This window comes from Mus caroli, chromosome 6, assembly GCF_900094665.2.
Source record: "Mus caroli chromosome 6, CAROLI_EIJ_v1.1, whole genome shotgun sequence".
NCBI lineage: Eukaryota > Metazoa > Chordata > Mammalia > Rodentia > Muridae > Mus > Mus caroli.
In genome coordinates this window covers 52969435-52992389 of record NC_034575.1, presented here as the reverse complement: position 1 = coordinate 52992389, position 22955 = coordinate 52969435, and the positions used below count along the sequence as shown (strand labels likewise).

General features: G+C 40.9%; 1 protein-coding gene across 2 annotated transcripts in view; it reads right to left on the bottom strand.

Annotated features, from left to right (window-relative positions):
• Positions 1-22955, bottom strand: part of Herc3 (HECT and RLD domain containing E3 ubiquitin protein ligase 3) — a 91050-nt gene that overhangs the window by 39056 nt on the left and 29039 nt on the right. For both annotated transcript variants that reach the window (XM_021164472.2, XM_029478409.1), the window contains 7 exons: positions 20604-20680; positions 14697-14821; positions 13273-13332; positions 9628-9739; positions 9072-9261; positions 6807-6970; positions 6579-6692 (listed from right to left, as the gene is read on the bottom strand). In XM_021164472.2, coding sequence (XP_021020131.1) covers positions 6579-6692; positions 6807-6970; positions 9072-9261; positions 9628-9739; positions 13273-13332; positions 14697-14821; positions 20604-20680 — 842 coding nt within the window. The remainder of the gene's footprint in view (positions 1-6578; positions 6693-6806; positions 6971-9071; positions 9262-9627; positions 9740-13272; positions 13333-14696; positions 14822-20603; positions 20681-22955) is intronic.

The window sequence follows — 22955 nt, the reverse complement described above, 5'->3', positions numbered from 1 at the left end:
GGAAGGGAAGGGAAGGGAAGGGAAGGGAAGGGAAGGGAAGGGAAGGGAAGGGAAGGGATGGGATGGGATGGGATGGGATGGGATGGGATGGGATGGGATAGGGAAGGGATAGGGAAGAGAGGAGGGAGAGAAAGAGAGCTATCTGAGTGACTAAATTCCTGAAAGATACCATGAACTCGGCTGCTCCTGTTGCTATGCCTCATCCCCCATGAGCAACTGCATCCCTCTGAACCTCTTTAAATTGCCTTTTTTTTTTTTTCAGGCTTATAGTCACAGCAATGTGGAAAATAACTAGTAAATGTGAATTCACTGTTTTTTAATAAACTGATACTGAAGTAAGACATAAACATATCCATCTACGTTTCTAGCACGCTGTGCTCATGACAGTTATGTAGTAAATATCTTTAGCAGAAACATAAAAATGAGCAATTAAGATCATCTTGATCTGTGATATTTATCAAAAGAAAACAATGAGCAAAATTCATGCTAAGAGGCCTGAGTGGGCTACACTGCTGTTGCTTTAATGTCTCCTAGAATGTTCTGTGTTCTTAAAATGATTCTCTGAACAAAATAAAAACATTCTGAAAGATCTCTTCTTACCTGTGTGTAATCACACAATTTACACTTATCTGTTAATGACTGCGTGGGTGGGTTATAAACATTCAACTGTGTGAGAACACTGAGAAAAGAAAAAGAATTTTTTGCTTGGTAGATGCTGCAGTTACTAAGGATACGAATACTAGCTTGCTCCGTGAATAAGATTTAACAGCAGAGGGAGAAAAAGAGCTGAATCATTCCTGAAGGCCTGTGGGAGAATCAAGCCTGCACCTGGTGGCTGAAAGTCCTTCTCTAGAATGCTGGAGCATTCGATTCCAGGGATACACTAGCTCACCACTCTGAGCTGTTGAAACTCAGCATTTGGCTGACTATAATGTTTTCTTATTTAGTTTGGTTTATGTATATTATATGAATAAGAACTATACTTCCTTTTGTGTTTATGCATATTTAAATGAAGTCGTACAACAGCAATAATAATTAAAGTCCATCCTATTGATACTTTAGAGTTATATTCCTTGAGGGATTTTAGAATATTTCTCTACACTGAGAAATACCAGAGACAATTCCAGTCCATGGGACCAAGTCTAGAACATATAAGGCAGGTCAGTGCACACATAATGCAGGTCAGTCTAGTTTACTCTCATACTAATATATCAAAATATTTTGAATGTAAGTATTGAATTGATCATGTCTTATAAGGCTGTTTATCCTGGGTTATCCATTTCCCAGAATTGGGTCTCACAAACTTAAGGTTCTATGGTAACAATGAACTTCAAGGTCTCTGCCTGCAACAGAGTTGTACCTATGGCATAAATTCATTTTTCAAACTATATGAAACAGAAGCCATAAATAAGTAAATAGTTCAGAGCTGAAGAATCAGAAACATCCTTTCTTAAATATGAAAATCAACACTTCCTAGATATGCTGACCAAGAGGCTCTGTACATAGACATATAAGCCCTGATACTAAAATAGAGCTACCTCTGTTCTGGCTCCACCTTCTCTTCCTTGCATGTGCCCAGTATTGACATCTAAAGACAAATACTCCCCATGTGTGCATCTCCTCTGATGCACCAGTAAGATGTCAAGATTTCTCAGATTTCTGTCTCTGAAGGCCTTTGCAAACCACTGAATGTCTCACTCACACTGCCCTCTACAGAGCCTACAAAGACATTCACTCTGTACGCCTTTCAGTTTTCAAATAAAGACTATGGCACATTATTAACAAATATGATAAACCACTACTGGCTTTCCCTCTTCCATCTCCTCTTCTTCCTTTCCTTTTTTATTTTTTCATGTAGTATTTTTTCTTGTTTATTTGGGAATTTCACATCGTGCACCCTGATCCTCCCAGGTCTGCCTCCTCCCCACTGTTGTGACCTCCTTCCACAAAAGAAGAAAAAATAATATAAAAACCAAGTCCAATGTATGTTGTCTATATACTCAGTGGAGTATGGTCACACTACAGTAGCCGGCACCTTAAAGAAAACTGAGTCCTTCCCTAACCACACTCCTGCCAGAAGCCATTATGGAGAACTACACTTCAGCATCCTTATCACAATGTTTTAACAGTTCTTTTTGATGGCTTTCTATCTAGGCTGTTGTGGTTTTCACGGGGAGGAGGCATCACAGAAGCTTTCTCAACTGTGAGTCTGTAGTCAGTGATACCACTGAAATAGTAGCTTCCTTGCCCTTTACAGTCAGCAGGAACACAGATCATGGACTTTCACAAAGTTTCTGGCAACCACATGAACTAGGGACATCAGAATGGCCTCAGGTGGTTGCACAGGCCACTCACATCGACATAGTTTCTAGCAGCAATCTGGAGACAATGGACACCAACATGGCTTCCTGTAGTCCAACAGACTATAGACATCTACCCGGCCTCTAGTGGCAGCCCAGCCATGAACAATCCACATGAACCTCAGGCCTCAACAGGGCCTGTGGTAGCAGACTAAGGAAATAAACATGGGCTCCAGGGGAAGCATGGGCGATAGAGCTCTTTGAGGTAGTCCACTCATGAAAAGAACTGATTTTCATCTCTGGCATCCTGTTGGTTCTCAGAACCAGGGCAATCATGTGGCTGAGTAGTATGTTTGGGGCTGAGTCTGCACAAGTTCCAGGCTGCTTCCCATCACCCTGTCAACTCTACTCTGCAACCCCTGTCCACAGCAGACTTCTCTCACGTCTGACATCACAGCCCAGTCCCTAGCTCTATGTCACTGCTTCTCCGCTCCTCAGTCTTTCCTACCTCTCCCTCGCATAACTGTTGATGGTAGTAGCCCTGGAAACTGTACTGTGTCACATGGTGTACAGATCTACATGCTAATATTTATCACCATGAGGTCTGGGTTAAGGTTTCTGGTTTCTGAAGCACCATAAATATTGGACCATTACCAAGAGTCTCAGATGTCCTGCTGTCACCCAGAGTCAGGGTGATGTTGTGGTTAGGTTCTGCAAGAGCTTCTGGCTGCCTCACACCTCCAAGGCCTTGATGTAGACTACCCCAGGCTCGCCAGGTTTGCCCTTTGTACTTGTAGCCTGTGGGCACCACAGCTCTGCACTATCTGTCTTCCAACAGGGCAAACAGTATGAGCTGCAGTTGCAGCAGCTTCATGCTGGGGGCCAGCTGGCAGGTCTCCTGTTGAGCTTACAGGCTTCAGGCAGCACCACTCTACCTGCTTCTCCAGTCACAGCGGCTCAGCGTTGATGGCTGGCTGGCCGAGAGGTCAAGGGCAGCTGCCCTATTCAGTAGTGGCATGTTTCCAAGGGAGCTCCAGGCTGCCTGCTGCACACCACCCTGTCCTCCGTGCCAGCTGACAGGGTTAGGCTTGTAGGATGTGGGCAGCACTGATGTCTGTGCCTTTCATCTCCCAGCAGGACAAGCAAGCACTAGATGCTACCAGGGTGGCTCCACGCTGGGGCTAGCCAGCAGGCCTAGGGTAAGCCCTATTCTGTATTGATTGACCTGTTTCTAAGGGAGCTTCAGGCCGCAGCATACATCCCTGTTGTAGGTGTCCCCCCTGCTCCTGGCTCTTTGCTTGTCAGACACAATCTTTGTGCTTGCAGCTGGCTGAGATGCAACAGTGAGGGGTATGGATTGGTGGTTCTCTGCTGCACGCAGCTCTGTTCCACCATCTTTTTTTCCAATTCCGTGAGTCCGCTGTACCAGCATTTTCACATAAGCCTTTATCTTTAGCTTTGTTTGTCCATCAACAGAACCCATCCTTTGGGGAGATGCCACACGTGCCTGGTGATCTCAGATCCCCCCCTAGTTCCTTAGGCTATGGAACTCATCACATGTTCATTACTAAACAGTTTTGATGCAGTCACACTTTAACCTTTATTGTGCATGGAGATAATTGTTACAGGGAACTCTTTTCCAAATTTGTACTGTATTTAAATATGTCTAAAATAAACTAACTGCCTGGTGTCAGACTTCAGAAGTTTGAGCCACCCTGGCTAGATCTTGCTGAACTGAGTGCATTTCCATGGTGCATTTGTCTGCAGGCCTCAGCAATTGCAGGGACACCACCCACTCCCACACAGTTCTTTCAGGGTGGACCATGTGTTTTTTTTCTATGCACTGTGCTAGTACCAGGCTAAAATATTAATAGAGCAAACCAGTTATTCTTCATCTTTAAGTGATTAAAACAAAACCTACATAAAATTCCACTAGCATTTAAGGCAAAATTTCAAGACATCAAGAAACTTAAATTTCAATTTCTAATTACACTGTACCTTATATAACAGAAAAATTTCTACTGGAAGTATAAAATGTCACACTACTAACTTCAACTGATTTTTCTATCTTGTTGTAGTAATGGCTTTAACTAGCAAAGAGATGACAATTTTTTGAGATCCAGTAAGACATTTGTTTATCACATATTCACAGAAAGAAACTAGTAAAATTGTTCTCAGAGACCATGGTTATGAGTATCAACAGTCTCATAGAGGCAACTTCTTTCTTAAGGCCAGAAAGAAAAGAGAAGGACAGACTTCTCTTCAGAGCAAATGTCCCTAGAGAAAACTATTCAATTTGCCCACACCTCTGTATTCTACCTGGGTGTGAAGCAGTTACTCAAGACTTGTGTCCACCTCTAACATTATATAATTTACAAACTGACATTTTATAATTCTAAAAAAAGTAAGACTAGAGCCACGGATGCTCCCATGTTAGAATTCCAATTATCAACTCTTTTGAAATATGATTTCTACTAAAAAGTATTTTTGTTTTCAAAACAATAACAAAACCTTACAAAAATTATAAAGTGTCCCAAAATTTTTAATTTTTCATTAGAATATCTCTATTACTTTGATCATCTATCATCTAACAAGGAAAACTAACTTGGCTATTTATTTAAATACACTTATATAAATATTTTGCCTTTAGAGACAATTGCAGAGCTAAAATCCATACATAAAAAAGTGTCACCCTAATGCTAGTAATGAATATGTGAGACTAGCAAACACTCATTTCAGATGCATTTGCTGCACCAGCTGGATTAAACACAAGTACCAAATGACCACTTGTTTTCTGATATTCAGATTTGCATAAATCCTAAATCCCTTGCATATATCCAGGCCATTCTGCTATCGCTGAGCAACTGTGCCATGCCTAAGGTGGTAGGCAGGAATACACAGACCTTTGAGTTGGGACAGGAATGTATGACATTTGTATTTGAGCTATCTTCAGTAAGAGATGGCCACAAGGTCTGGAAAGTTGACCTAATAAGAGTGAAATAGGCTATCTTTAAAAAACGAACAGCCAATGACCCTAAGTGTCAGGAATAAATCAGTGGGGATGTGGCACACAGAGCATCATCTCGAAGACGTTCTTGCACCACCCAGCTAGGGACTTCTGGAAGCCAGTTATGTGCCGGATCTCCCAAGACCCAACAAATACTGAAAGTTTATATATTAATGTCTTGATTTTTAATTTGAGGCTAAAAAAAAGTAAGTAAACAGTATAAATATATATCATTCTCCCTATTTTCAAATGTATGAATCAGCAATATTGAGAATATTTCCTTGGACTAGAGACACAGTTCACTAGGTGGGTGCTGGTCTAGCTGAACAAAGTCTTCCGTATGATACCCAGCAGTGCATAAAATACAGGTGTGGAAGCACACATAAATAATCACAGAACTTGGGAGGAGGTGAGGGCAGGAGGATCAAGGTCATCTTTGGATATGGGAGTCGGAAGCTACCCTAGGATACCTGAGATCTTATCTCAAAAACAAAACAAGGGCTTACAGAGAAGACTTAGTAATTAAAGAGTAGAAGACCCAGGTTTGATCTCAGCACCCACATAGCAGCTCACAGTAGTCTGTAACTCCAGTTCTAAGAGCTTAAATGGCCTCACCTGGCTTCTTCAGGTACCAAACATGCATATGGTACACAGACCTACAATCCAAATAAAACACTCAAACACATAAAGTAAAATGTTTAAATAAATAAATAGACTGATAGATGAACAAGAGCCCCTGAAACAGCCACACTGTTGTACAACAGAATTCTAGAACTATCTCAGCTTGGTGAACTGGAACCTAAACTGCATTAAAAACAACTGGAGTTTCCCAGTGCCTCCAGACCGCCTCTGCCAACCATTCCACTGTCTGCGTTTACCAACTGACTGCTTTAGATACTTGGATTTACTTTTCTTTCTTTCTTTCTTTCTTTCTTTCTTTCTTTCTTTCTTTCTTTCTTTCTTTCTTTCTTTCTTTCTTTCTTTCTTTTTTAAAATATAGTACTCAGGATAAAACTAGAGCCCTGAGCATGCTAAGCAAGAAGTCCACCACTAAGTTACAACCCTAGCCCCACATACTCGATGAAACTTATGATGCTTATGGTTACCTAAAATGCTTCCAAGTTTCAAGAATTCCAAAGTCAACTGAGTGAAATAGATAGGTGTGTTACCAGCATTCAAGTCAAAGGCAAGGTGTATGGCTCAAGTGCACGATTCAAAAACAAACAAAAAAAGGCTAAAGCCTTAAAATATGCTTTACAGGAAATTCTTACCATCCCAGATTGATGCAAAAACCACATGAGGTAGTCTTCCTGAATGTCCACAAGACTAGAAATCTCGGGGATATAAAACTTATCATATTCCACATGCTTCACCTTAAGATTTACCTGGTGAGGAACAAATAAGAACAACTAAAACCCAAGAATTGGAAAATCTCCAAGAGAAAGCCCCCCAGAATCCTGCATCCCTCCACACCCTCACTCTCCATCCCCCAGGGATACCTTGTACAATTTCTCCAGAAGCTTGAGGGTTGCAGTCATGTAATTGTTAAACAGTACTGGGATTAGGAATGTCTTCCTTCCCCTTAGGAGGTAAAGGACGGCACCTTTATAGAGGGTTACCAGCTTCATGAAATATTTGGGGCATGCCTGAGACCACCAGTTATCTTAAGAAAGGAAGAGAGAAAGACATGTCTTAGCACATAACCCAAGACAAGTGTTCTTATGTTGTCTTCCTGCTACCTACAATTCCTGTGGCTAGAAGATAAATATTAGTCTATAATGCAGCTTCCCAAAAATGATTTTTCAAAGGAGTCATTAAAACATGTGTGAATGGTGGCTCACAACCATCTGTAATGGGGATCTGATGCCCTCTTCTGGTGTGTCTGAAGACAGCGATAGTATGCGCACATACATGAAACAAATAAATAAATCTTAAAAAAAAAAAGTGTGGAGAAACAGCTACACAAGAGGCTCTAAAATTTTTAACTCCTCCTCTCCCTCTCTCTCCCCTGCCTCTTTCTTTCTTAAAAGGTTTTATGTTGTTGGAGTTTGGGGTTTGTTTTTTTTTTTTTTTCTCAGACTCATGCTGAAGGCTAATCTGAAAACATTTACTTCCAAGGATATGTGAGGACCAGACACATCCTCCGGCAGGATGCAGAATGCACCTACTGCAGTAGTATTTGCGTGCCCTCGACCTTTCAAGACTGATCTCAGCTACTACGGAATTTTGTACAAGGGACACTTCACACTGAGAGGATGTGGGAAAACATTCCTTCCTGTTAGGAGGCATAATTACTTTACGAAGTTGATTGTGTTTATCCGAGTAGTACCTTTCCATTCAAGCAGGATTATATCACTGTATCTTCATAAATGATCTCAGCCATACTGAAATCTGTAAGGTTTCCTTGTTTAAAATATTTCACTAAAAATTAAAGTGGGAGGGCTGCCGGAGAGCTGGCTTAATGGCCAAGAGCACTGACTACTCTTCCTGAGGAAGAAGGTTCAATTCCTACCACATACACTCATGCTCTCCACCATCTGAAACTCCAGTTCTCAAGGGTCTGATGCCCTCTTCTGGCCTCCATGGCACCAGAAACGCATATGGTACACCGACATACATGCAGGCAAAATATCCAGATACATAAAAGAAACCTTAAAAAAAAAAATCACGGTGGGAGAAACATCAAATAAAAAGGACAAACTATTAAGAGCTGCTGCATTCGTGTGAGGTTTGCTCTTCAATCTGAACAGTCAGATGTCATAAATAATCTAATTATAAAACTGAATAATCCCATTCTGTTTTGTGCTATCTGGCCTAGGAAATTTTTAAAAATTAAAATGCCAAAAATTTAAAAGTCTGATAAAATGTCTTTCAAAACAGCCTTTGCTCTATTTTACACCTATTAGAGACACCTAAGAAAACATGCTCTGAACAGTCCCTGATGTTGGGAAGTAGCAAGTGTTAACACATTACTAATGTGGTCATTATTACTTTTGTGTGAAGGCAGAAGCAATGGAAAAGCCAGAAGCAGGTCAATTCACTTAAGGGGAAACCACGCTGTAGTGACACTCAGGCCACCTGAAGCACAGAAGTTACCAAGTCAAAGGAACACCTGGAAAAATTACCAAGGGAGGGGATAAAAGTCAAAAGCCAGGGGACAGGTTTCTGCACCAGATTACTAAAAAAAAGTCTTGGGCGCTATTCCAACAGAGACCTTCTCCAGCCCGCTGAGGAACGGAAGGTTCTTATCTCAGCAAAGTGTCCAGAGCCTGCAAAAATCAGTGTGGACTCAACTGTCCTAAAAAAGAAAAAGAAAACAAACATTCCGTAAGTCCTCACTGGGTCACTCTGTCCCCCCTTGCATGGAGATCTCTGCATCACAAAAGCTGTTCATTTGGCTCCCACCCGCTAACATCAGCACTGGAGATGGATAGACAGAAAGATTCTAATATTTGAGGCATTGCAACTGCAAGCAAATGTAGAAGAAGAAAAAAAAAAAACAGATTAAAGTTGAATAACCTAACTTTATGACTATCTCAAAATTGGGATTAATCTCCCATGAATCATTTCACATGACTTAAACAAGAGATCAATTTGCCCTAACAGCCAAGAGAGTTAGCTAGATGTTAACAGCAAACAAAGGAGTAAGAGGTAAAGCCATTAAATGGCAACAAATAGATTGTTAGATCTCAGTCCACAAGAGCCAGCTGACAAAACCAAACACCTAAGTCCATAGCCGGTGGCATTACATTTGATGAATTTACCTAATACTTTGCTAGGGTTTGTTTCCAGCCGCAGAATGGCCATTGCCAGGGGAATGGTCAGCGTTATGTAATACTTAGAGTCCTGAAGCAGCGGAAACTCTGGTAGGATTAAATAGATTCTCATTGCTTCCACATCTGGGGGTGAACTTGATAACTGGGGAATGAGGCAACTTTCAAAGCTGTTCAATATCTGTAAGAAAGAAAAAAAATACTGATAACTATATCTGAGACTTAAATAACTCATCTCCAAATTAAATAAGTTATTTAATGAACTCATAACCCTTGTTCATTCAGTGTGCACTGAGCAAACAGAAGGAGCCAGGCGCTGGTTCAGACTCCCAGTACATCAGGGAGAAGGAAGAAGTCCCCACCCCACAGACCTAATACTTTAGAATGACAACTCCTTAGGAAGATAGGAGCAAAAGATAGCCCAAGTCACAACACTAACGGTTTTACAAAGTTGTACAAGAGTGTATCAATTCATCTTGCTGTCTTCTTTGTCTTAAGAGAAGAACTCTTCAGTGTAAACCAAATTTTATAACTGTAAATAACGTACCTGTTCTAGAATCATGGAGTGTTGAGAGTGCATTAACTTCTCAAATAAAATCCTAGTTGAGTTCAGGTCAATCCCAGGGATTTTGGGACTAGTTTTAAAATGTTCATCAATTCTAAACAAACAAACAAACAAACAAACAAACAAGCAAAAATCCATATGTAATAAAAGGTAAATACTGATTTAAAAAAAACTATAAGTATTTATTTAGCTAACCCAGTCTAGACAGATCTTAATTTGAACTAGTAGATATTTGAAAACACTGGAAAAGACCAACAGACTAAGCCTTACAGCAATTCTACCTACCCTACTTTGGTTGTTTCTTTTTAATTTAAAAAAAAAAAAAAAGCTTCTTATTAAGTAGCCCCTGCCAGCCTAAAAAGTCTCTATGTAGACCAGGCTGGCCTTGAACACAGAGATTCACCTGCCTCTCTGCCTCTCTGCCTAAGTGCTGGGGATAATTCCACTGTTAAACATGACTTAATTTGTTTTCAAACCTTTTCCCCTTCAGGTTAAAGCAGAAACACTACCATTTCAAGCCAGGCCTCCACAGAGCATGAAAGCAGATCCCTTGCCCAACCCACTTCTATGGGCTTATTGCTAGATGTGGATGTTGTGGCTGGTCGGAGTCATCCAGCCACACCCACTCACTTCCCTTATGCAAAAGGGGCCCACTCCTGAACAAACGGCACATCGACCCTCTTATTCCAAGACTTCCTCAAGAAGTATTCAAAATAAATATCAAAAAAGGCAAGTTATTATCTCTCTTACTTAAACAGATTTAATTACAGTTACCCACCACCACGGATTTTACAGCTAGTGTTCAAATTTTATTAACAATAAAATCATTTTTCCAACTCCACATACTCTTAGCTTCCCAGAGACAAAGGATATCTCTAAGATTGTCACTTGTAAATAAATCATATCTAATTATCTGCAAATTAGTCATTTGAAAAAGAGGCTTTGTTCTGAGTAATGCATACATTCAAGTGATTTAACAGTCTCTGACAATGTTAAAATAGACGAAAATTCAGAATGTAGACATTGCATATATTAGAATCAAAATGGCAAAACCCAGAACAGCTGCTTAGACTTCCTTGATGGGTATTTTGTTCCTGTTCCTACAATGAATTAACCAAACATTAATTTTAATATCCCAGAGGTAACCTTGAACAAAGGTGGAAGGACTTTTTCCTATGTTGTTAGGAAAATCCAAATGAAAGAGTGCTCCCTTTCCCCCCACTCTCTCCTGCATTCTCTTAGTTTTTTCCCTGAACTCAGCCATTCTGACTGGAGTAAGATGATATCTCAGTCATTTTAATTTGCATTTTACTAATCGTTAAGGATGATGAATAATTTTAAAGGTATTTCTTAGTCACATATTAGACGGGATGCATATATATGCATGGAACATTTAATTAGTGGACACTTTGCCCCTTCTTAGAATTGGGAACAAAACATCCATGGAAGGAGTTACAGAGACAATGTTTGGAGCTGAGACGAAAGGATGGACCATCTAAAGACTGCCATACCCGGGGATCCATCCCATAATCAGCCTCCAAATGCTGACACCATTGCATACACTAGCAAGATTTTGCTGAAAGGACATAGATATAGCTGTCTCTTGTGAGACTATGCCAGGGCCTAGCAAACACAGAAGTGGATGCTCACAGTCAGCTATTGAATGGAACACAGGGCCCCCAATGGAGGAGCTACAGAAAGCACCCAAGGAGCTAAAAGGGTCTGAAACCTATAGGTGGAACAACAATATGAACTAACCAGTACCCCCCAGAGCTCGTGTCTCTTGCTGCATATGTATCAGAAGGTGGCCTAGTCAGCCATCATTGGAAAGAGGCCCCTTGGTCTTGCAAACTTTATATGCCTCAGTACAGGGGAACGCCAGGGCCAAGAAGTGGGAGTGGGTGGGTAGGGGAGTGGGGGAGGGGCATATAGGGGACTTTTGGGATAGCTTTGGAAATGTAAATGAAGAAAATACCTAATTAAAAAAAGAAAAAAAATAAATTTAACACAGATCAGTAATGTGATGCATAATTTGTATGGTGACAGTTTTTCATAATACTGTTAAAAAAAAAAAAGAAAGAATGGCTTACAGGATGTGGTCTGACTAGTCCAACAATGACTGTTTTCCCATAAAATGACCAAGAATTCAGTAGTTGTTTTAGACCATATGGCTGAGATATCTCAGTGGTCTTCGGTTTATGTTAGAATCCTGAAGTACGTTTTAATACCAGCGAAGGAATACCTCAGCAACAAGACAGACGATCCTGTCCTGAAGTGTCAGGGTAAACAGGCAAAGGCAAAAGCTTCCATGTCCTTTTATGTGGCTGGCACCAGAAGGTGTGGCCCACATTTATGGTTGGTCTGTTGATCTCACAGGATACATACTGGAGGGAGTATTCCTACCCTAAATATGGATGCACAGGTATCCTTATAATAGGATAATCTTTTATAATCTTTTGGGTTTATGCCCAGGTATGGTATAACTGAATCACATGGTAGATCTGTAAATCACACAGAGAACTAAAGTCTAACTCATTGCTATACTTAAAATATTCTTTGATTATATATATTAATTAGACATAGCACTCTTTTACATAGGGACATTTCCATACAAGTAAATGTTATGCATTGAGCTCACTGCTCCTCATCTATCTTGATCAGCTTCCTCCTTAGTCACTCCTGTTAGTCCTCATTGCTATACTTTACATTTGGAATATCTGCTTAATGGTATGTGTAGAAGGCATGGACTTCAGCCTGTAGCATCACTGAGAGGTAGCAGAGCACGTAGAAGTTGAGATATAGTACTTGTACCTTTCGATACTGGACCTTCACCCTTTCCTATCTCATCCCTGACAGCCAACATAAGGTGAAGAGCTTCTACAAGGAAACTTCTCCTATGATGATGGATGTCTTTACCACTGGCCCCAAAGAAATGTGACACCTGACAAGCATGTCCTTTTCAGTCATCCCAGGTATTTTCACAATAACAGAGATGTAACTAGCATATTCCTCTTAATGTTTCATCAACCTAGTTAGTGGTTGAAAAGGACCACAAAATGATGGGACTTAGGATCCCTGAAAATCCTAATTGCTGGCAAGGTAATTCTGCTGCATGAGGTTTCTGAGGGGCCATCTGCAGAAGAGATAAGGGCAAAAGAGACATCCTTTTTGCTGCCTCTGGTTTTAGCCAGAGCTGAGCCTGACTGAATCCATGGAACCCCAGAATGAAGCCTCTCTAAGACCTCTACATGACTTCACTCCTGTGGAGAAATGAAAAATTACCTCAGCAAACTATAGAATCAGACAACCACTGGAGAATTTTGACTTTAAGAACAAATTATAAACCCATACAGATCAGTGAGAACAGCACTTTGGGACAGCCTGGAGTTCTGGCTTTGGGTCACATTAGATCTCCCGAGGGACCATTTCTCTCTGCAAATCTGCCCCAGTGAGGAGTGAGCAAATACCACTGTTCTGGGATCCTCTAATTGATCATTACTGGATATTTCAAACTTCATGCAAATGCCAGCATTCTCTTTCAATTGAAACCCAAGACTATGGAGAAGTCTTTCATAGCCTCGCTAAGTATTTATATCACGCGGCTTCTGAAGCATCTCTGACACTTACTTTTTTTCCAGAAAGCTTCCATTCCAACAAGCTGCAGAAGACAGTATCTGAACAACACCACTATTCAAGACAAATGGAGAAAGGAGGCTTTAAGAATTACAAATCAGTGCTTATATAAGTTTCTGTAACAAGACATCTTCCTAGCCAGCCTCTACTGGGTCATCAGTGCATACCTGATTAGAGAACAATATTTTGCCTCCAAATGGACAAAAACTATTATCCTACAAGTTATATACATACATACATACATGTATATATAAATGTGTGTGTGTGTCAAAATCATAAAAAGCTTGGGCACTCTCTCACCACCATTTTAAACAATCAGAAAAAAGTGAGCTGTTATTCCCCAAGTACAGAAGTTAATACATGTCCAATCATGTCTGCCTATTCTATTGATCATTTCAGAAAGAAACCAAGGATGAGTTGAAATAAAGACTTACTCCTATTACCTAAATTCTGCAGAGTCTGTGGAAGGGTCTACTCTGTGAGCACCCAGGATTGCCATAAGAAACAAGGGATAAACAAAGTAATTGGCTAGGAAGGAGATCGTAGTAACTTCTGTCAGCTGTAGCATTTGGATCAAGTAAGATCCTGAGAGATGATTCCTCGAGCTTCTGTTGTTAATAAAAACCCAGAAGTCCAGGTAAAGCCCATGCTTCTAGGTCACCGGCTGCTCAGCAGCTTGGCCTCTCTTATGCTCCCTTCTCCTCTATCCTTAGTTCCTTAACAATACCCAAAACACAGGAGATTCAATAAGCTGCTTCAGAGTAAGAGCTGGGCATTTGCTCTAGCATAGCCTTGATCATAAAGCAAGACCCACGGTGCATTTGTTAAGATAGCCATCTTTCTTACACAGATTGATTTATTTGTTTTCATAAGACTACAGGAAAAGTATGGAAGTGCCAATCAATGTAAAAAAAATGTGTAAAAATGTAAAGAAAACTATTTTTTAAACCCAACTAGTCTCACATTTCTAATATACCCAGAAGACTCTGAATATTCATTTGAAGTAATCACATTGAATGGCAAACTTGTAGAAGTTACTCAGATTAGTTAAAATAATAAGAGGCTGTTAATATTCAAGATCCCTTGAAGCATCAGTGTGAAGAAAACCATTTCGATATGCAACATGATACAGAGAGCTCTCAGCAGAGACATGACCTCCAGCTTTCCCTAAGAGGATGTCACAGATCTTGCAATAATACGTCAGTCAAGGTGAAGAGTGAGAATCAGCGGGCAAACCACTGTGTTAGCTGGGGGCTAATGAGATGAGATTACAAATAAATATACAAAAATGATTCTATAAATGCAAAGCTCCATTCATATTCATAACCACAGTGTAGGTGCAGGGAATATCAGCCACTAGGCTAGAAAACTCCAGCATGCTTGGGAAAAAGCAAAAATGTAGGCAGACAAACTCATACTTGACAGTATTTGCGTTGTTGTGTTCTGTGAGTTTTTGTCTCCAAACTGCTATGGTTTCGTCATTTATTAAGTTGGTATAATGTGTTTGGTTCACAGTTCTGAAGTCAACAGCAGGAGAAGAATTCTGGGGAAATAAATACAAGGGAAAAGAGAAATGAGAGTCATGGATCTTGTCCTCTTTCCTTCCTCAGTGTTGTCTCCAGATCGCACATCATGAACTGAAGCTTCCCAAGTCCCCTCCCTTGGAGCAGAGCCCTGTCCCCACTCCTGCAGTGAGGGTGCAGGCTGTTCTTCAGGGTCTTCCCTAGGCCACTGTTCTGTTCTATCATACTGGGTGGCAGGCAGCTGGGGTACAAAAGCTCAGCTCCCTCCCCTTAACTTCAGGGTACCACACCACACTGGGTGAGGTCTCTTTGCAAGTGACCTAACCCCAGCATCTCCCTCCAACAAGCCTTCTCTCCTTCACTCTTCTAGAGTGTCTGTTTCTACTCCATGACAAGCTTTCTAGGTCTCCTTCCCTCAGCTCTGAGTTACCAGGCCATAGAGGTATTGGTTTCAATAAATGCTCCCTATCTCAGATAAAATGTAATATAAAAAGTGTTTAAGGCCATCCAGAGACTGCCCCACTGGGGATCCATCCCACATGCAGACACCAAACCCAGACACTATTGCTGATGCCAAGAAGCACTTGCTGACAGGAGCCTGATATAGCTGTTTCCTGAGAGGCTCTGCCAGAGTCTGACAAATACGGAGGTGGATGCTTGCAGCCAAACATTGAATTGAGCGCAGAAACCCCAAAGGAGGAGTTAGGGAAAGGACTGAAGGAGCTGAAGGGTTTGCAACCCCATAGGAAGAACAACAATATCAACCAACCAGACCCCCCGAGCTCCCAGGGAATAAACCACCAACCAAAGAGTATACATGAAGGGACCCATGGCTCCAGCCACATATGTAGCATAGGATGGCCTAAACTCACATCAATGGGAGGAGAGGCCCTTGGTCCTGTGAAGGCTCAATGTCCCAGTATAGGGGAATGCCAGGGCAGTGAAGTGGGAGTTGTAGAGGGAGCACCCCCATAGAAGCAGGGAGAAGGAAGATGGGATGGGGGTTTGTAGAGGGGAAACCGAGAAAGGAGATAACATTTGAAATTTAAATTAATAAAATATCCAAAAAAAAAAAAGACCAAAAAGAAAAAAGAAAAAAGAAAAAAAAGAAAGAAACTGTTTACGCCAGACATGACGGTACATGCCTGTAATCCCAGCATTTGGAAATAAGGAGAGGGAGGAGAATCAAAAAGAGTTCAGGATCACCCTCAGCTATACAGTGAATACTGAGTTCTCAAGGCTAGCCAGGGCTACATAAAATCCTGTTTTCATAAGCCTAAGAAGCAAATGCAGAATTTGGTTAAGGTGCAAGCAATTTCTGAAAATTCAGTTTCATATGCCTTTTTCTCCCTCAAGCATTTGTGTGTGCTGTGCATGCCTTTACGAGTGTATTTTCCTGTGTGTGGGTATACACATGTGCATGTACAAATATGTACTGGCCAGAGGTTGGCCTGGTCATTCTTCCTTGATCACTCTCCACCTTATTTATTGAAACAAGGTCTCTTAAGTGACACTAGAGCTCACCAATGGCTTGCCTGGCTAGCCAGCTAGCTCTGTCTCCACCTTCCAATGCTGGGATTATCGCCACAACCACCCGACTTTTACAAGGGTTCTGGGGATCTGAATCCTGATCTTGCCTTTGCAGGGCAAGCATTTTCACTACTGCACCATCTCCTCAGCCCAAGTCTATACTTATAAACTTTGTGAAAGTATCAAAAGGGATGTTAATCACAGCTTTAAAAACCCCAAATACTGTCCACACTGCACATCCTTTCTTTAGTGATACATACTTTTTAATTTTATCTTTATGTGTATATGTAGTTTGCCAGCATGCATATCTGTGTACCACTTGCATGTCTGGTGCCCACAGAAACCAGAAAGCAATGGATCCCCTGGAACTGGAGTTGCAAACAGCTGTGAGCTCCCATGTGGGTGCTTGGAATTGAACCTAGGTCCTCTAGAAACACAACACAACCAATGAATGCTCTTAACCACTGAGACAGCTTTCTAACCCCAACCCCAGTGATACTTTAAGTTTCCAATGATTATTAATTTTTATGTGTGCGTGCATGTGTGCGTGTGTGCATGTGTGTGTGTGTGTGTGTGTGTGTGTGTGTGCATACAAGGGTACGTGTGTGAGGATGAGAGGACAATTTAAGGAGTTAGTTCTTTCCATCCACCATGCTGGTTCCAGGGATAGATAGATGGAGGGTTGCCGGCTTAGTGGCCACACCAATATTCTCTGAGCTAACTTGCCAAGCCATTTGCTGGCATCTTTAAAGAAACGATTATAAACACTTTGATTCTCTAAACCTGCCTGTTTTTAACTGTTCTCCTCCAACATCTATTAGTAACCCAGAACTAAGAAGAAGCTGATGGTGCTTTAATACTCAAGCAGTCAGACATCAATGCATAGAAAAAAATCATTGTTTTCTCCTTTGTACTTGCACATAAAATATTGCTTTCAAAGGAAGCTTGCTGGTTCCACTGTACGGTTGTGATTTAGCATTATACAAAGAAAGAAAGAAAGGTACCTGTAACACATCAGATCATCTGGCTCTTGATAACTATTCTACAAAAATGACTATGGACATATGCTAAAAGAACAAATACATATTGAATGATATCAAGGAAACTCTTAAACCAGCATGGACAGCTTAAGCACACACCCAGCCACCTTTCCTCCATCTTAGCTGCAAAGTACTATTACTAACAAACTTAAAACGCATCCCCAAAGGGACGACTGAACAGCAACAGTAACACAAACTTACAGAAAATGCATGCAGGCTTCAAGCTACTGTACTCATTCTTCATCATGTATTACTAACCCACAGATACAAGAAAAAGTGTAATTTCTCCCTCCATGGGTGTGGGAACCAAACTCGGGGCCTCCCACATGCTAGAAGTACTGAATCCCTGGTCTGTATTCCCAGGTCTCCATGCTGGTTACATACAGGCCAATAAGAAAAACACTGCACTAGGTCAGGGTCTCTCAAGTGCGGCTGGGCTGTACACTACCAAGGGAACCTTGATCCATCCCAACAGGTAACACACATCCCAGGGCATTTGCCAGTGCATACTCTAGGCCAGTTTAGTTAGAATCACCAACAGCAACTCTGCTTCTTACACACCGTTGGGACACTAATGGAGAACCAAAGTTGGGAATCACCGTATCACTGCTCAGTTTCATAGCCCATGCATACACACACACACAGAGAGAGGTGTGGGGAGAGGAAAAGAGAGAGAGAGAAAGAAGAGGGGAAAGGAAGGGGGAGACAGAGAGGGAGAGCCTGAGCATTACAGCTAACAGGCTTGAGATAAAGACACACACAGGGGCAGGGTGGGGGGGCGTGGGGGGGTGAGGGGGGAGAGAGAGAGAGAGAGAGAGAGAGAGAGAGAGAGAGAGAGAGAGAGAGAAAGATCCATGAAAAGGTTAGGCTATGATTTACACTCAGCACACCTAGACTGCAAAGGAACATGTGAGTACGGGTGGAACACTCAAACCCTGAAGGCTTCAGATCCAAAACCAACGTGATTCTGGAAATGGAAAACTCCATAGCAAGCTTCGTTTATGCACACGGTGATTTAAAATGTCCTGTTACACACCTTCATGGAGTCTTTCACGTTTCTACAATCACTTAAGATGTCGTATAACATGCCTTCAGTGAGTGTGAGTCCTAATGAGTTTTGTGTCCATGCACACCGTGATTTAAGATGTCTTACGGCATTATCACCATGATGTACTGGAGTTGCCATGAGTTCTTATAGAGACTTAGGTTCCTTCTCCAAGATACTTTATGTATATGGAAATATTTCAAAATCTAAAAGAATCTGAAACATGATTTTTCTGGCTGTCACTTCGCATATTAAAGTAGTGATAAGGTAACTAGAGGTAATTAGGTAAGAATATAATTTTCAATTTCTGTATCTAATGAGCATCTAGAGTGCATGTGTATGTAAGTACATATAAACACACATATGTATATACACACATTATTTTATATACATATAAGATATGTACATATGTATTATATATAGAATATATATATTATACATAAGAACATATATGTAAAATAAGATGTAAATAATTATGACTTTATACTTGAAAAGTCAGGAGTGCCACGGATACAAAGACAGCACTTCAGAGCCTGAGGCAAAGGCCAGTTGTGTGCTTCAGGTGAGCCTGGCTACCTTCTCAAGGTGGAGGGGAGGAACATTCCACTGTGAACCTAAAACTTTAATGGGGGACACTTCTCACCAGTTGAAACTTTAACTTACCAGCTAACTAACGCTATCGTATACCTTACTTTCTTTAATCAGTAGGCTGTTTTCCATTCCCAAAACTACTAGTATATTTACAACTCAGCTGTATAGATCATATTGTATGTTCACTAAGGGAAGGAAATTTAAGTTGGTTATTATTTAAGTCAAGTTCTCAGGAGGCTGTGGTGTAGAGCTTTAATCCCAGCACTCAGGAAGCAGAAGCTGACGCCAACCTGGTCTACAGAATGAGTTCTAAGACAGCCAGGGTTACACAGAAGAACCTTGTCTCAAGAACAGCTACAAAAGGCAGAATCTTAAGTCAGTTTCATTCAGAAGTTAAATTCCTACAAGTCTACTTCTTGAAAACAAAAAAGTTATGAATGAGACCCTGTGTTTTTATCATTTATTTTACTGACACAACCTCAGCTCCCTTTAGAATTTCTCTGTGAAGTTATAAAGCTGAACCCAAGGCAGAATCTGCCTTAGGACAGCTAAACCGCATGGCTTCCCACAGGCTCCTGACCTGCAGCATGGCTGAGCAGCTGCACAGCATTCCTGGCCAGCACCTTTCCTATGGAGTCACAGAATGGTACTAAGGACACAGATGGTGGTGTCAGAGCAAGGGAGAGACTTTCTCCGTGGAAAGGGCCTTTGTTTCCACAGGGGCTGTTCTCTCCAATAGTCTCTGGCTTTTTCAATTACTGCCTTGAGTTTGCTACCCTCCCCCCCTCACACTCACTCACAGGGCTTATTAAATAGGATTATGAGAAGGAAGAGAAACAGCACTCTTCAGCTGGCTGCCCTAGACCATGAAGAGCAGAATGAATTAAATATATGCCACATAATCTTTTATCTGCACAGACTTTGAATCCTGAAAGGCAACGTCTCCTTTCCCCTTCCTCTTCTTTTCTTTCCCATGGAGACAGGGTCTCATGTAGCTCAGGCTGGCCCAAACTGGCCTCTTGGGCAAGGATAACTTGGAACTGCTGTCTCTACAGGTAAGAACCAGGGTTACAAGTGTGTACTGCTATGCCCATGTATGCAACTTGTTCTTTGTGCCTTAATTGGTAGAGTGATGCAGGAGCAAGTGAAGGGATATCTTGGTGTATTATCATAACCAGGTGATAAATGGTTAAAAAAATCTGAACTGTTTTATACCTCGCTTCTATATTTATTATATACTTGGTCACACCAAACAATGAAACCCAGTAAGCTATCAAATGCCTAGAATTCCTTGATACTTAACAGTAAAGAAACAGAAAAATAATAACACAAATGCTTAAGTCCCCTTAAATTTCTTTTAGAACAAATATGAAAATAAATAATTCTACACTATAAATTAGAATGCTACAATGTTAAGGACAAGATAATTACTAGCAATCCAAAGGAGTTCAGTGGAGATAACGTTGTTTAGTTTGATTCTATTAAAAAGATAAAATCATTGACAAGAAACAAAGATCGACAAAGCTTTTGTGTAGGTATTTTAAAAAAAAATGATTGTCATCATTCTACTTCAAACATGATAAAAGAAAATCTTACCTCATACGTGGAGCAAAGTACAAAAGTCTGGTCCCCTCCAGAGAAGATCTGCTTAACGACACGGTACTTAAAGCGATCTGTCAAAAAGCATTTCAAACACACTGTCTGTCAATGGCTGCTCCCCTCCATCCTGTCCTGATGTTCCAAAATGTGCTTCAGAAGGGCTTATCTGTTTTAATTGTGTGCAGAAAGGAGGCCCTCCTGGTTCCCTGCCCAGGACTGTTTCTAGTTCAGTTAAAAATAAACATATGAAATAGTGCCCAGGCCCTCCCAGCCTGCCTCTCTCACAGCCAGCTAACCCTGACCCTGTTTCTATTTCTCATGCTAACTCCGTCATGCTACCAGCCAGAAATCTAAAATGGGCACTGCTATAAATGCGTAGCAATCACACATCTGCAGACACCCCTCTCTATCCCCTTCAGGATGATGCTAGCAATATGAGGACCTCTTTTCCCAGTATGGGGTTGATATCCCATCAGAGATATTCTTAAGACTGCCTAATTGCTCTTTTTTAAAAAAAATTGAAAAAAATTAATTTAAAAAATAATTACAGCATTTCCCCCTTTCCCTTTATTCCCTTATCATCTACCATGTGCCCTCTTGACCTTCCCTTTTGAAATTATGGCCCTTTTTAATTTTTACTATTATACATACACACACAAACACACACACTCACCCCTTCCCATTCTGTTTAGCGTTACCTGTATGTATGTATGTATGTATGTATATATGTGTATATATACATACATACATACATACACACACACACACACATATGAATGATTACTTCTTCCAATAACCCTAATCTCTCATGCTGTTTCATCTCCCCATACATTTTCCCTTCTCTCACACAATATATTCGCCTTGAATGGTTTGCCTCCTCGGACATGAATTTTCACTTCCAGGTAACAGCCCTACTCCCTCACAGCCCTCCCCTTGACAAACTCAACCCAACAACAGTAAGACTAGCTGTAAGACTCCTCAGTGTCTTTCCCTGTGGTCTCACATTACCACAAAGGCTCATGAATACATGGCATATGACATGAAATTTGGAAATTTTCCTATTTGCACCATATTTTGTCAAACATACAGACATAAGCTTACAACCACCTAAGTCAAGCCAGATTGTGAATCCATTATTTAAAAGTGTGGTTTCAAATAAACTTGAGTTTCTTGACTTGCTTAATGTCTGGGCGGCTGACCTAGGACTTGCAATCCTATGGTGTGTCTCTATTACAAGCATGCACCATTAAATCTAGGAGCACATTTGCTCAACATATGTATTCTGAGTAGGAGAAGAATGCCTAGCGAAAGATACTGACAAATGACAAAGAAGACGCCAAGCTATTCTTTGCTTTGTAGAATACTAACGCACAATAGTTCTTATTTTATATTTTAAGCTTATGACATCTCAGACATATCTGTCCTATAAGTATTTGCTGAATGACAGGTTTATAGCATCTCGGTGATGTATGCTAGGTTTACAAAGATTAGACTATTTACTCCCTGGCCTTAAGTCTCTTAGCATCCAGGTAGGAGAAAGACGAACTTGTGGGTCACTGGACCCTTCAAGGCTTCCTCCTCCCAGTGTGCCCAATTGAGTGAATCTCTTTTCTCTGCTTTTCACAAAAACAAACAAATAAAGTAAGAGAACTTGTTATTATTTAAATCATTGTCAAGCCCTAAATTTGTTAGCTTAGAATTCAAAATTAAATTTGATTATTAAATTATACTTCTATTTAATACCTCTGCAGTTCCAATTCTACCTCTGGATGTATGATTTCAGGATGAGGAAGTTGGTCAATACACATAACTATCTAATTTTAATCTCCAATGAAGTAAACAGTCTGCTTGCTGAATCTTCTCAAGAGAATCTTTTAAAGGAAGTCTCATCCCATTATCACCAGATACGAAGCAGAGCGCGGATTTTTGAATGAGGCAGATTTGAGTTCAGATCCTGCCTCTAGAATTACTTAGATCTTAGGCAAGTTCCCTAACCTCCTGGGAGACCAGTCCTTTGCTCCTGACAAGAGGGTGATGGCCAATAGTCATGTGCTTGCTTTTTAGCAAACAAATTACCATTGCTATGGTAATGGAATTTGTTAAGCAATCAATGATGACTTTGAAGATTAATTTTCACCACCTAACAACACTAAGATATACACTGCCAAGCACTTTGATACCAGCATCTTTGATTGTTCTTTAGGCACCTGATTGCAGACTTTAATGCAGAGTGAGTACTCAAATGATTTGATAAGTATCCAAAGACACAAAAATGGAAGGAAGGAAGGAAGGAAGGAAGGAAGGAAGGAAGGAAGGAAGGAAGAAGGGAGGGAGGGAGGGGGGAAGGGA